The 14,828-nt window shown below is 41.4% G+C and overlaps 1 protein-coding gene across 1 annotated transcript in view; it reads left to right on the top strand.

Annotated features, from left to right (window-relative positions):
• The window catches only part of SV2C (synaptic vesicle glycoprotein 2C), a 96,887-nt gene extending 91,851 nt beyond the window's left edge, over nt 1–5,036 (top strand). The window contains exons 12-13 of the mRNA XM_072138184.1: nt 856–1,015; nt 2,379–5,036. Coding sequence (XP_071994285.1) covers nt 856–1,015; nt 2,379–2,562 — 344 coding nt within the window. The 3' untranslated portion in view covers nt 2,563–5,036. The remainder of the gene's footprint in view (nt 1–855; nt 1,016–2,378) is intronic.
• The last annotated feature ends 9,792 nt before the right edge of the window (nt 5,037–14,828 follow it).

Raw genomic sequence — 14,828 nt, 5'->3', positions numbered from 1 at the left:
GGGAGAGAAGCTGATTTCTGTAGCATTTTAGGTTATTATAGTTTGGAAATGAATTTAAATAAAATTGTGAGTAGACTCTGACAGGACTCTGAGGAGGGACACCGAGAGTCCTACATACCCCACCACACACAGTGATTTTTACCTTGTATTAATTAGTGCCTGTATAAAGATGTCTGTAAAAGGGGAAGGTAAGTTGGGCTCATGAGATTAAAGCTAATTCTCTTAAAAAAACTACATTATAATTATATAAAGAATCACTTAACAATGGATTTTCCCCATGGACCTGATACTGTCACGTGGACAAGGAGATAAAGGGTTTGTTGTCCACCTGATCAGTTTCAGTTTAAGCTAGGGAATGGTTATTATACCGTAATAATAATTCCTGTATTTATATAGCGCACACAGATTACTCAGCGCTGCACAGAGCTTGCCAGATCAGTCCCTGTCCCCAATACGGCTCACAATGTAATCAATCTACCAGTATGTTTTGGAGCGTGGGAGGAAACTGGAGGACCCGGAGGAAACCCACGCAAACAGATTTTGAACCTGGGACTTGAACCCAGGTCCCCAGCGCCGCAAGGCTGTAATGATAACCATGGGCTTAGGTAAGGCTTAGTAAAAAAGCCTTGTGTCCTACTTAAGGCAGAGCAAAGGAAAGAGAAGGGAAGAGAGGGGGCCGTAGTAATGGTGGTGCGGTGCTGAATGGCGGCAATCATTATGAATTCATTATTTTGTACTTGGTAACAGGTCTTCTTTAAATGGATAAATGGGCAGATGAAAATAAATGGTATGGGGTGCAACAATGATTAGTTGACAAAATATCTAATGTGCTTCTCCTTTTGCATTTCCATTCAGGAGGGTCTATGGTGCTCTCGGGCATCAGCTGTTTCTTCCTCTGGTTCGGTACGAGTGAGTCCATGATGGTCGGGATGTTGTGTGTTTACAATGGTCTAACTATTTCTGCTTGGAATTCTCTGGATGTGGTGACTGTGGAGCTGTACCCCACAGACAAGAGGTAAGGACATGAGTAAGAAGACTAACACCGACAGGTATAATCTCATTCATTAAAGGAAATCTACCATCAGCATCAAACATGATAACCAGGGACACCCGCTCCGAGGTGTAGCTTCACAGGCTGTTACACTGTGCAGAAGCACACCCCTGCTCCCTCAGCATTTCCCTCTCTTTTGGCAGCAGTGAGTTTAAGCACAGAGCACACAGTGGGAAGATTACAGTCATGGTGCCTGGATCTATGAGTAAATGTCCCTGGTGTATAATGATGGATTTTGATGGTGGATTTCCTTTAAGCTTCAGTATAAACATCAAGCAGATTCTTAGATTTTGTTGATGTGTTGCCCATTTGCTTAAATTACTTTCGTAAACATTGGATTTGGAGATTGACAGCCCTCGAGGTTGTGTTTTAATTTTCTCCTTTATTCAATTTTGAAGAAGCAGCTGGTGTTTTGTTATGAGTGATTGGATTCTTCAGTCCTGATAGATTATTTAATTATTGGGTAACATAATTAGCTTCATTTACATATAGACTTTCTAAACAACACACAGGCAGGGCAGCCAAAAATATATCTGACGGGCCATCAAAGTAGCGGGTTTCAAGCTTATTAAGTTAGGTAATGTCTTAAAGGGCCCATACACCTTCAAAAGCCTTAAGCCGATTGGTACGAAAGGAGAAAAAGCCACTGCCAGCAACATCTGGAATTTCTTCTCATTTGAGAATCAATTATCAGACATGTCAATGGGGCACATTTACTTACCTGTCCGGAGGAGTCCACTGAACGATGATCATGCACTCTGCCAGGATTCACTAAGATCGTGAGCCCAATATCCTGCATGTGTCGCTCAGTCCGAAACAGTCAGATCGTCTGACAGCCCGTCCCCCAATTTATGTCGCATGAAAGCCAGCGCAGCTGCACCAAAATCCGATCACGTGCGACACGATCCCCAGTTAAACACCTGTCACAGCTGTGCAAAACCTGAAACCGTCGGAAAATCCGAGGAAAGTGCGGCCGTGGACCCTTCGTAAATAAGCCCCAATGTCTCATCATTTTCCTACAAAGGGTTTAAAGTTGAGGGGATAGAGAGTAAAGCAAATAACTTCCAGAGAAGTCTTGAATTCAAAAACGGAAGGATGTGTTTTGAGTTGTAAAGGGAAGGGTGTAATTGTTATAACCAAGATTGCATATGGGCTGGTATTGATGAGTTAGAGAGGATGCAGGATGGGGCAGTATTTCATAGGGTGTAGATAAGGTTGAGAACTAAGACCAGTGCGAGTGATCTCCATTGTGATATTGTGGGACCTACTTTTCTTAATCTTGTATGTATCTCAGCAGTTCTTGACTCTAATATGTATTTTATTGCAGGTCCACAGGTTTCGGCTTTCTGAATGCACTGTGTAAGGCCGCAGCTGTGCTTGGAAACTTAATATTCGGTTCACTTGTGGGAATCACTAAAGCCATACCTATTCTTCTGGCCTCAGCCGTGCTTGTATGTGGAGGTCTGGTGGGACTTAGGCTGCCGGACACAAGAAACCAGGTGTTGATGTAAATGGGAAAACAAAAGCCATTGCGGATACAATTTTTTCTGTTATCCCTGAAAATAAAAAATGGAATAAAATACTCAAAATTTCATCGAGAAGCCCGAACACATCATGTTAACACAATGTACTGTAGATGTCCTTGCTGTGCTGTGTGTATGTGTAGAACTAGAGCTGTCCACATACTTTTTATTTGGTTCGCTTTTTACATTGTATGACGCCTTTCTTGCTACTTTTTTGTCCTTTGAATGGCCAGTACACCATTGGCCCAATAAAATGCACTTATGTAGAGCAGGTTAGAAGTCCACAGGAATAATGCCAAAAATCAGGCCCAAAAACTGGTTCTACCAATTGTGTCTCATCGGAATAGAATTGTCTATGCCTGTGTGTCTTTCTGGCTGTTTGGAATAAATGGCACATAAATCGTTATACAAAATGTAATAATTATTAGTTTAAAAAAAATCTAAATTTCATCAATGAGCACAATGCGCATTTAAGCGGCATTGTGCTTCAGTTGGACAACCCCTTAAAATAACTCAAAAACAAGCAAATCTACTACAGGCTTTAGATGGCCAAACTAGGCCCAATTTACAGTTCATTATGACATTAAAGCTATAGAAAAGGAAAGGTTGCAGGTGCACTTAGTGCACCCTAGTGCTAAAGGTAACCCAGACACATAATCCAGAGGTGTGAGGATTTTTTCATAATCTCACAATAATTTGTGGTGAACCCAAATTGTGCATTGGGGGCTAAAAGTTTCAACCTTTGTCTCTTCTAAGAACCCTTGCTCTTCCAAAGCTCCCAACTAGTGGCGTAACTTGAAGCTGATGGGCCCCAATTCAAAGTCTGTGCCAGGCCCCCGACTATAATGAATGGTTTATAGTAATAGTCTTTTCATATAGGAAAGTGACACCATAAGGGGCCCCTTAACCTCTTGGGCCCTGGTGCAACCGCAACCTCTGCACCACCTCAAGTTACGCCCCTGCTCCCGACTCCTGCATCACTTCAAAAATTCCAGAGGGACATGGGACCCACTTTGCCAATGAGCAGCCTCCTTTGACCATGAATGTCACTTGTGGCCTTAGAGGAAATGACATCCTGTGGTACCAGGAGGACACATGTTGTTTAAAGTGGGTCGCATTACCCCTGGAACTTCCAGGTATGCACAGCCCCCGAAGATTGCGCTGTGGGAATCGGGAGTAGAGGAGTATACGTTTTTTTAATTTCCACCCCTGAGTTTGCCAAATTTCCCAGAAGTTGCCAACAAGTAATGTCCCTGTAAATTATCTTGTAAAAAATTATTATAACTTATGTTTTATTATTTTTACTATTTTATTTATTAGCTAACATACACACATATATATATATATATATATATATATATATATATATATATATATATATATATGTATATATATATATATATATATATATATACACACATTTTCTGTTTGCAGACACCTGCACACAATGAACTGAAATTATATGCAAGAGTTTTAATGTCAATTATCATTAAATGTGACTTTTTATTTAAAACAATAACATAAAAGTAGTTTACAATGGATAAAAATTTATCTCTGTAACTAACTCCATAACACTTTTTTTCTGAAACAGCTTTTAATTCAATCTTCTTCACTTACAGTTAAAGGGGTCATGTGGGTGATACTAAAATTACCAATCCTCCTAAGTCCCTGTTCCACAGCTTACTGGGTCTGGTCTCTTTTACACAGATGACAATCGTCCCACATTTGCTGGAATTCACCCAAATTTTTACTAACACCCTTGTCCTGGTGAAAAAATGACAAACCATGTAAAAGGTGTGTATTCCCCAGGTGGATGGGGCAGTGCTCTGAGTTTTATTATTATGTAGACACACTGGAAATGACTCGCTATCTGCATCAGTGACCCACGTCAGCGGCTGTGTAATAGGAACAGTGGATTGGTAATGTGAGAATACAACCTCTTTAAATAGTAATATTCTGCCTGCCTCCCATTTAGAACATGTGTTGCCCTTGTGGCAACTATAAACAGCTATTTTTGTAATGTTTAATGTTCAAAAAAAGTGTGGATTTAAGATCTCTGTATCAAGCTGTTTTACAATAACTATACTGGAAAATTAGTCCAGATAAAGAGAGAATTTTAGAACTATAGAAAGAGTAATATAGTTAGTTAAAAATATATGGAGCACTATATCATATATTTAATTTTTGTCAAAAATGTATTTAAAAAAATGAGCCCAGATGACACTCCCCACGCTTTAAAAGGACATTTCATCACTTCCGCCTACTACTATATCCTTAGGTGCTGCTCCACTGATGTTGATATAGCTGAAATATTTTCTGTAGCTTAAAACACAAAGACAAAAATACATGACAGATTTTTTCAGAGAACCAATCATGATATTGTCGGATGATATATAAATATATATAAATATTATAATTAATATCTTCTGTTTTTCCACAAAAACTGTAGCTTACATTACCAAGCATAAAAAATTTCCCTGATTTGGACATTGGTTTAGTTTCACCTGCAACGAGCGGTTATGACTGTAACTGCTGTTACTGCAGTGTCAATGGTGCAAGCAGGAGACATTATAAATGATTCTCAAATTACAGTACATCTACCAGCAGGATGAAGGATAGTAAACCAAGCACACTGACTTACTGGTGTGTGCCCCGTATTATGCCCTTGTTTTTAAAAAAAAAGGCTTTTAAAATTAGGCAAATAAAACTGAGGGACTGAGGAGCCCCCCAGGCTCATTTGCATAATTTCTAAAGCCTTTTATCTTACAAAAAAGGGCATAAAAGCTTAAAAAAGAGCAGATCCTGCCAGAGTTAGAAAGAGAAGAAAGAAAAGCGATACAAGCGCCACATGTGTGAAAGCAGTTTCTGGCTTGGTAAAAAAATATGATTGGTAATCTGCTCACCTTTTCTGATTGTACAAGCGGTACAACTCGTATAGTAGCTTAGGTATTGTAGTGGTCTCGGCAGCCGTCCTGGGTTTTTTTCGGCAATAGAATTCGTCGGAGAACAGAGTAGTTAATGTTTGGCAATCTTCCAGGCTATCAGCGGCGCCAATCACTCAGAATAGTTCCTTTTCATAAATGAATATCTTTATTCATAGGCTGAATAATACACGTTTCGAGCCTGGACCGGGCTCTTCCTCAGTTATATACAGCATAAAATTAGATTAAAACATGTCTGACTTATATAATGACCCTGGTTTAAGATATTCATTTATGAAAAAGAACTATTCTGAGTGATTGGCCTGGAAGATTGCCATACATTTACTATCCTGCCAGAGGGGGCACACACCGGTATGTCAGTGTGCTTGGTGTACAATCCTTCATCCTGGTGGTAGATTTAAAGCAACTGGCTACTAGCCATATATAACTGGGGATCTACATGTCTCTGTACATACTGTTTGTACCCTGCATGTCAGTGTGTCCTATACCTTGTTCAGGCATTTCCGCTCCTTTGTACAGTCACGATGAAGCAAAACTATTTTTGTATTTTCACACCGGTGTTACTCTGAGCCATATAACTACTAACTCCAGTAGACGGTCTTTTAATCATTTTCAACACAAACTGAGGATCTGTAGGTTTGTCTTTCCTCTAAGAGTCACCTCTGCATATTGATAATTACTACTCCAGCTCTGCATCCGATAAGCAAGCTTCACGACGCGCCATGTTCCCCAATGTATGTTCTAGCATGATGTGCGAGGTCGGAAAATATTATTTTTGTCTGGTTTGCCAGATATAAAGGACTGCAGCGAATGTATGTCCCTGCTAGAGACATGTGCCAAGATGGAGGCTTACTCGAAATGTATGGAAATGTGACCACTGGACTGTAAACCAATCTGCCAAACATTTTGTTCCATCATAGAACATAAAGAGATGCAAGGATTTATTTGATTGGAATCTTCCATAATGAGGACATTGGTGTAGGGTTATTACATCCCTTCAAAGGCACAGAATACTGTTGGCCTAATGTTTAGGTCACTAAGGATCGTTGCCTACTTGTGGTCAGCCAGACTTGCTTGCTTGTTGTATAAATGTTACAATCGTGAGCCCATTGTCCTGTATGCTACTGCTCTATGTGTCCGATTGCCAAACTAACCCAACCTTTTTACCGATTTGTTTCATGAGCCGATGCTATGTGTACAATTGTGAAAGGGCATGCTCTATGTCACATGACCGTATGTACATGAAACTATCCCGTGTGTATAAGTTTACCTGACAGACATCCATTCTACTTGTAATTAAACACAAAGATATTTAATGAAGAGCAAACCAAGAAAAGAGTATTTTTCCTTCTGCTGTATACAAATAAAGATTGATTCTATAATGACCATTGTGACACGGTCCGTTATTAGAGAGGTTATGGTCACACACACGATCTTAGGGAATTGCGGCAGCTCTGAATCCTCGTCGGACAACGCACCTTGGGGATCGCGACAGGTAAGTAAATGTGCCCCATTGTGGTGATTAAATGTGGGAAGGGCTTTGACCGCTTGCAGTTGCTGTATTATCATGGCCTAGGAAAGCATATTCCGAATATCTGCTCCCCCTACCTCTCCTCTAGCATCTCAGTCTATCACTGTTCTTAGGTTATTCTGTTCCCTTAATCTAACCTCCCTCTCATGTCTCCAGTAGCAATCCTCTGAAATGCCCTACCGCGGTCCATCAGACTAATACCCAATCCACAAAGCTTCAAACATGCTCTTAAAACCCATCTCTTTAGGCAGCCTATCATATTTCATAACTGCATCCAACTTTAAAGGACATCTACTATCAGATTACCTGATGGTAGTTGTGTATCGCTCAATTCCCTGACCCATGCCTGTTTCCAGCAAGATTCTTTTATTCTATCTTGAAATGGTTGATTCTTTTATTATTGTTTTAACAATATGCAAATCAATTAGAGGTGCTCTTGTGTCACCCCCTCATCCTCATAGACTGTAAGCTCTTGTGTCACCCCCTCATTCTCATAGACTGTAAGCTCTTGTGTCACCCCCTCATCCTCATAGACTGTAAGCTCTTGTGTCACCCCCTCATCCTCATAGACTGTAAGCTCTTGTGTCACCCCTCCTCCTCATAGATTGTAAGCTCTTGTGTCACCCCCTCATTCTCATAGACTGTAAGCTCTTGTGTTACCCCCTCATCCTCCTAGACCAGTGTTGGCGAACCTATGGCACTGGTGCCAGAGACGGCACTCTGAGACCTCTCTGTGGGCACACAGGCTGTCTTCCCAGGCACAGAGTTTGCCACACATGGCGCCTTCCTGCAGTCTCAGGCAGTCCAAGTAATGCCCTGATACTTTAAAGTGACCAATCCTGTGCTGCTTGGTCCTGTCCGAAGAGTGAGAAGGTGTGGACAGGGTCGGATTGGAACTCAAAGACTCTGGTAGCAATAAGTTTGTTGCTGCCTAAATTGCTGTGTTGGCACTTTGGGAAAGGCTAGTGTGTTTTGAGCCTCGTTTTGGGCACTCGATCTCTTAAAGGTTTGCCATCACTGTCCTAGACTGTAGGCTCTTGTGTCACCCCTCATCCCCATAGACCAGTGATGGCAAACCTTTTAGATACCGAGTGCCCAAACTACAACAAAGAGCCGCTTATTTATCGCAAAGTGCCAACACAGAAATGTAATTTGTGATTTATACTTCCTTCTCTGTCACAGTTTTCATTGATACCAGCACCGAGGACACCAATAAAGCAGAAAATAGTCCCAGGTAGCGCTGTCACTTTAAAATAGCTCTGTGCACAGCAAGTCCTGGGCTGTGTCACCCCTCATCCTCATAGACTGTAAGCTCTTGTGTCACCCCCTCATCCTCATAGACTGTAAGCTCTTGTGTCACTCCCTCATCCTCATAGACTGTAAGCTCTTGTGTCACCCCCTCATCCTCATAGACTGTAAGCTCTTGTGTCACCCCCTCATCCTCATAGACTGTAAGCTCTTGTGTCACCCCCTCATCCTCATAGACTGTAAGCTCTTGTGTCACCCCCTTCTCCTCATAGACTGTAAGCTCTTGTGTCACCTCCTCATCCTCATAGACTGTAAGCTCTTGTGTCACCCCCTCATCCTCATAGACTGTAAGCTCTTGTGTCACCCCCTCATCCTCATAGACTGTAAGCTCTTGTGTCACCCCCTCATCCTCATAGACTCTAAGCTCTTGTGTCACCACCTCATCCTCATAGACTGTAAGCTCTTGTGTCACCCCCTCATCCTCATAGACTGTAAGCTCATGTGTCACCCCCTCATCCTCATAGACTGTAAGCTTTTGTGTCACCCCCTCATCCTCATAGACTGTAAGCTCATGTATCACCTCCTCATCCTCATAGACTGTAAGCTCTTGTGTCACCTCCTCATCCTCATAGACTGTAAGCTCTTGTGTCACCTACTTATCCTCATAGACTGCAAGCTCTTGTGTTACCCCCTCATCCTCATAGACTGTAAGTTCTTGTGTCCCCCCTCATCCTCTTAGACTGTAAGCTCTTGTGTCCCCCCTCATCCTCATAGACTGTATGCTCTTGTGTCACACCTCATCCTCATAGACGGTAAGCTCTTTTGTCACCGCCTTATCCTCATAGACTGTAAGCTCTTGTGTCAGCCCCTCATCCTCATAGACTGTAAGCTCTTGTGTCACCCCTCACCCTCATAGACTGTAAGCTCTTGTGTCACCCCCTCATCCTCATAGACTGTAAGCTCTTGTGTCAGCCCCTCATCCTCATAGACTGTAAGCTCTTGTGTCACCCCTCACCCTCATAGACTGTAAGCTCTTGTGTCACCCCCTCATCCTCATAGACTGTAAGCTCTTGTGTCACCCCCTCATCCTCATAGTCTGTAAGCTCTTGTGTCACCCCCTCATCCTCATAGACTGTAAGCTCTTGTGTCACCCCCTCATCCTCATAGACTGTAAGCTCTTGTGTCACCCCCTCATCCTCATAGACTGTAAGCTCTTGTGTCACCGCCTTATCCTCATAGACTGTAAGCTCTTGTGTCACCCCTCACCCTCATAGACTGTAAGCTCTTGTGTCACCCCCTCATCCTCATAGACTGTAAGCTCTTGTGTCCCCCCTCATCCTCATAGACTGTAAGCTCTTCTGCCACCCCCTCATCCTCATAGTCTGTAAGCTCTTGTGTCACCCCCTCATCCTCATAGACTGTAAGCTCTTGTGTCACCCCCTCATCCTCATAGACTGTAAGCTCTTGTGTCACCCCCTCATCCTCATAGACTGTAAGCTCTTGTGTCACCGCCTTATCCTCATAGACTGTAAGCTCTTGTGTCACCCCTCACCCTCATAGACTGTAAGCTCTTGTGTCACCCCCTCATCCTCATAGACTGTAAGCTCTTGTGTCCCCCCTCATCCTCATAGACTGTAAGCTCTTCTGTCACCCCCTCATCCTCATAGTCTGTAAGCTCTTGTGTCACCCCCTCATCCTCATAGACTGTAAGCTCTTGTGTCACCCCCTCATCCTCATAGACTGTAAGCTCTTGTGTCACCTCCTCATCCTCATAGACTGTAAGCTCTTTCAAGCAGGGCCCTCCCTCCTATTGTTCCATATGACGGTTATTACTCATTAATGTCTCATTTTATTTGTATATGTTCCCCATCATCTATAAAGCGGTACAGAATACGATGGTGCCATATAAATAAAGATTATTAGTATATGTGTGTTTGGTCTGAGAAAAACACTGCATGTGTTGGGATTTCCTGGGCTGAACCTCATATCACTGGACTGAGCAGACTTGTTGAGTTCCGTCCAGTGATATAAGGTTCAGTCAAGGAAACCCCACCATCACACGGAGTGATTTTCTTGGAACAAGCTTGCTCTTGGGCAAAAGGCCTAACTCACATACTTTACTAGACTAGCTAATCGAGACTTTGAAATCTACATGTGGGAACCAGGAAATTTAAAGATTTAAGGAGCACTACAGAAGGAAATAGATATTTATATATCTCTATAAATACAAATACAGGTGGTCCCCTACTTAAGAACACTCGACTTACATACGACCCATAGTTACAAACGGACCTCTGGATATTGGTAATTTATTGTACTTTAGTCCTAGGCTACAATAATCAGCTATAACAGATATCACAAGTGTCTGTAATGAAGCTTTAGTGTTAATATTGATTCTTATGACAATCCAACATTTTTAAAATCCAATTGTCACAGAGACCAAAAAAGTTCTGGCTGGGATTACAATGATAAAGTATACAGTTCCGACTTACATACAAACTCAACTTAAGAACAAACCTACAGACCCTATCTTGTATGTAACCTGGGGACTGCCTGTATACAAGAAAAAGTAAGTCTCTTTGAATTATTTGGTGTTAATTATAAAGACATTTGGATCTTTATGAGTTCCCTTGAAGTAGGTTAATAAAACCTTGGGTAGACAACAGAAGAAAAATCACATTTTCATTATTTACCAAAAAGGAAACTCAATGTGTGAAAAGCAAAGAACATTCTACCGGCTTCCATAAGAGTTAAAAGGGTAAATGCAAATCAAATACCTGCATCATCACCAAGTGTGACCACTTCTTTATCGGAAATAATAGGAAGAAATTGTTGCTGCCCATTAATTTGAGAAGATTTATGAGGGGAATGAATCACGGCTGGGCACACCGAGCGGCACTCATGACAAATCCTCTGCTGGTTCCCAGCTCTGCCCATTCCTCGGCCACTTGGCATGAGGGTGGTATAGGGGGAAAAAAAGTGTCAGGAATTGTGTCAACTTTTTGTCAACTTTTTCATGACTTGTTTGCCACAAAACAGAAGACATTTAAATGGTATTCTGGGAAATGGCCAGAGCCAAATCCTCTGAAACTGGCAAGCGTGTGGGCGGTGACGCGCAAGCACGGCCGAGGGAGCGGGGACAGGTAAGCGGAAGCTGCGGGGCGCTGGGGAACAAGGAGGATCACGTGTGAGACTGCAACCCGAGACATGGGTCGTGGGAGCACCCGTGACAATTGCAACAATTGAAGGACTACATTACACACTATACAGATTCACAGAAAATTATAAAAACTTGTTCATATATGTTGCAAGGAGAAAACCTCTTCTTTCTATAAAGAACAAGGTAGCACAGCTTAAAGCATAACTAACAGTGCAGCTGATAAAGTAAACTTTATTAGATAATTAATTAAAGAAATTGGTTCCTGTGTTCTTCTTTATCCTTCTCTTTCTCCATTCTTAAAGCAGTTTGTGTAAATCAGCTTTCTGTCCTGTATCCACTGACGGCTGAAAGATAAAGAACCTGATAAAGTGTCTAATGACTTTATGGACATTTCCTTGATAATCCTTAGAGACCTGAATAATCACATGAAATATGATCTAAGTATGGAAAGAGCTCATCTTTAGCTTGCTTTCTTTATCTCAATAATGTGTATAGGACTTGAGATACACTGCTCAATACAGGAGAAAGAAGGAGCAGAATCAAGGCACAGAGAAGCTGTTTTATTTAATACAGTGTAATACAAAGTTACTGGTATCATCTGCTCTATTAATTTTTGCAAAAAAAGAAACAATCAAAATTTTAGTAATGCTTTAAGATTGAACTTGCATTTGACCAAACCATTTTCGGGAACAATTTACGTTGGACGTTGGACAGACAGGGATGGACATATTTGGGCATAATACTGAGTGCACATTTGTTTATTACCAATATGAGGACATCTATCCAAAGAGTGAAACATCCAAGGGCTAAAACTCAGTCATACCTGGGTTGTCAAATCTACAAAGAAAGAATCAAGGTCTTGTAATGGCCCAATCAAGGTCCAGAAACCAATCAAACCAAAATCTTGTGGCAGAACTTTACGAGCTGTGATTAAACTAATACTGCAAAATCTCAATAATATGAAGCAAAGTGGTAACGAAGCGGCAACTGAAATTCCTCCAGGTAAAATGATGTAAAAGACTGATAAAGTTGTGCATTATCAAAGCCTCATTGCAAACACTCAACCCACACTCTGGTCATCAATCCCTCCCAGTTTCAGGCTGAGGTTTCTAAGCCTAACCACAACCTATACCCGCGCTCTTCACCTGGCTGGCATTTTTATAGCTCCTGAAGATCCAACAAAGCTGGCATATTTACTTAGGGTCATGGGGCATATTTACTTAGGGTCACAGATCGCATCTTCGTTGGACTGTTTGTCTGTTTCAGGGTTTGCACGGCTTGGACAGGTAATTAACAGGTGTCTGCTCTGGGATTGTGTTGTACGCAATCGTTTTTTTTGGCGCAGCTGCGCTGGCTTTTATGCTACACAAATTGGGGGGGATCTGACTGATTCGGACTGAGCGCAGGATTTAACTTTCAAATTGTGCACTTACATGCACCAGGAAGAAGATGGTGAACTCTGTGGGACCTGAGCGGGGAAGTGACACATGCAGGATATCGGGCGCGCGATCTTAGTGAATCGAGGCGGAGTACATGATCGTAAAATAAATGAAATAAATGTTCCCCAATACCTCTCACAAATCTGAAAGTGCAGAGACCATCTCAGTCCATTTATCTATTGCAGAATAAAGATCCCCTCCACAGAGTTTGGTCAAATGAAGCAGATTTGACATAGTGTCCACTGCAACTTATCATGTTGGTCAACAGGAACATTGATAGTGATCAAGTAACCGAAATATACTATGTACTATATAGCAACATTTTTGCCTCTTAAACATATTGCTCTTGTTTTGTAGGTTTTTACGCTGCTATAGGCATTTGGTTTTCATAAAAACTGTGCTAAAATAAAGCTTATCAACCAAAGCGCCTATCAACATTGGTTATTTATGAAAACTGATTTAGATACATTTATCAATCATGAGAAATAGTGCCTTATATAAACCAAGCGAAACATGCAATCATTTACTATGACCACTAGATGGCGCGCTGATCCCTTGAATTGAGATTCTCACTGGTCATATTATATAACTACTATGTTATCAGTTTCTGCCGTCTCCCATCCCAGAGATTCTCTGCTATTCTATGTAGCTCTTTTCCATATATAAATCCTGTAGATGAGAGGGACTGGACCAGCAGAGACTGGGTGCTTAATAGCTCAAATAGAAATAACCACACAGATATTAATAATAACTATTATTTATATAGCGCCTACAGATTACGCAGCGCTGCGCAAAGCATGACAAATTGTCATAGATGCATATTCAGTCTCTGTGATATTAGTATAGGTAGATTCTCCAGGTCTTTTATTATATACTGCATATTTGTGAGCAGTAATGAAAGGAGACTGAGAAAAGGTGACAGAACGTTCAGGGCTTCATCTCTGCACAAAAAAACTATCATTGTGCTGTAACTGCAAGGACTAAACGTTACAGAGATGTAAAAAAAAAAAAAAAAATTCTTGCAGAAATGAGTCTTTTCCTTTTTTATTATAATGTACAGTAAATGGAGTCTGATAATATCCTCAGATCTGTACAATAAGACAATAATCACTCACAGAGATGATCCCATAGACAATGGTGAAGTCGTCACTGGAGAAATTTTACATTTTAAAACTGCTCCGAAGTATTTTCCATGTTGCATAGAGGGAATTTTTCATTTGGGAACCTAAAATGTATGTTTTTAGTAATGAAAAGGGAAGTTTTTTGGAAGTGCACCTGCTCAGAGGAGGTGCATTTTTGTGCCTTTTTTTGCGACTTTTTAGGCGCAAATTTGTGATAGATCCCGTGCAAACATCTGTATGCGCCTAATTAACGCGCCTAATTAACGAGATGCGCCAGATTTTTGCGCTAAAAGAAGCTCAAAACAGTCTAACAGACTATGATTAATGTCCCCCTAAATCTTTATTTATATAGCATCAACATTTTCTACAGCACTTTACAGATCATGGGGGACATATATAAGCAAAGTAATTACAGAGCAATAACATTGTCAGATGGAACTGTAGGAATTTTTTGCTACAGTTTTGCTAACAAGAGCTTACAATTAGAGATGAGCGAGCACTAAAATGCTCGGGTACTCGTTATTCGAGACAAACTTTTCCCGATGCTCGAGTGCTCGTCTCGAATAACGAGCCCCATTGAAGTCAATGGGAGACTCGAGCATTTTTCAAGGGGACCAAGGCTCTGCACAGGGAAGCTTGGCCAAACACCTGGGAACCTCAGAAAAGGATGGAAACACCACGGAAATGGACAGGAAACAGCAGGGGCAGCATGCATGGATGCCTCTGAGGCTGCTTAAATGCACCATTATGCCAAAATTATGGGCAACAGCATGGCCATGACAGAGTGACAGAATGAAGCTAGATAGCATCTAA

The sequence above is a fragment of the Engystomops pustulosus genome, chromosome 1 (genome assembly GCF_040894005.1).
Source record: "Engystomops pustulosus chromosome 1, aEngPut4.maternal, whole genome shotgun sequence".
Classification (NCBI taxonomy): domain Eukaryota; kingdom Metazoa; phylum Chordata; class Amphibia; order Anura; family Leptodactylidae; genus Engystomops; species Engystomops pustulosus.
Note: the sequence above shows the minus strand (reverse complement) of the source record. Positions and strands in the feature narration are given on the sequence as shown.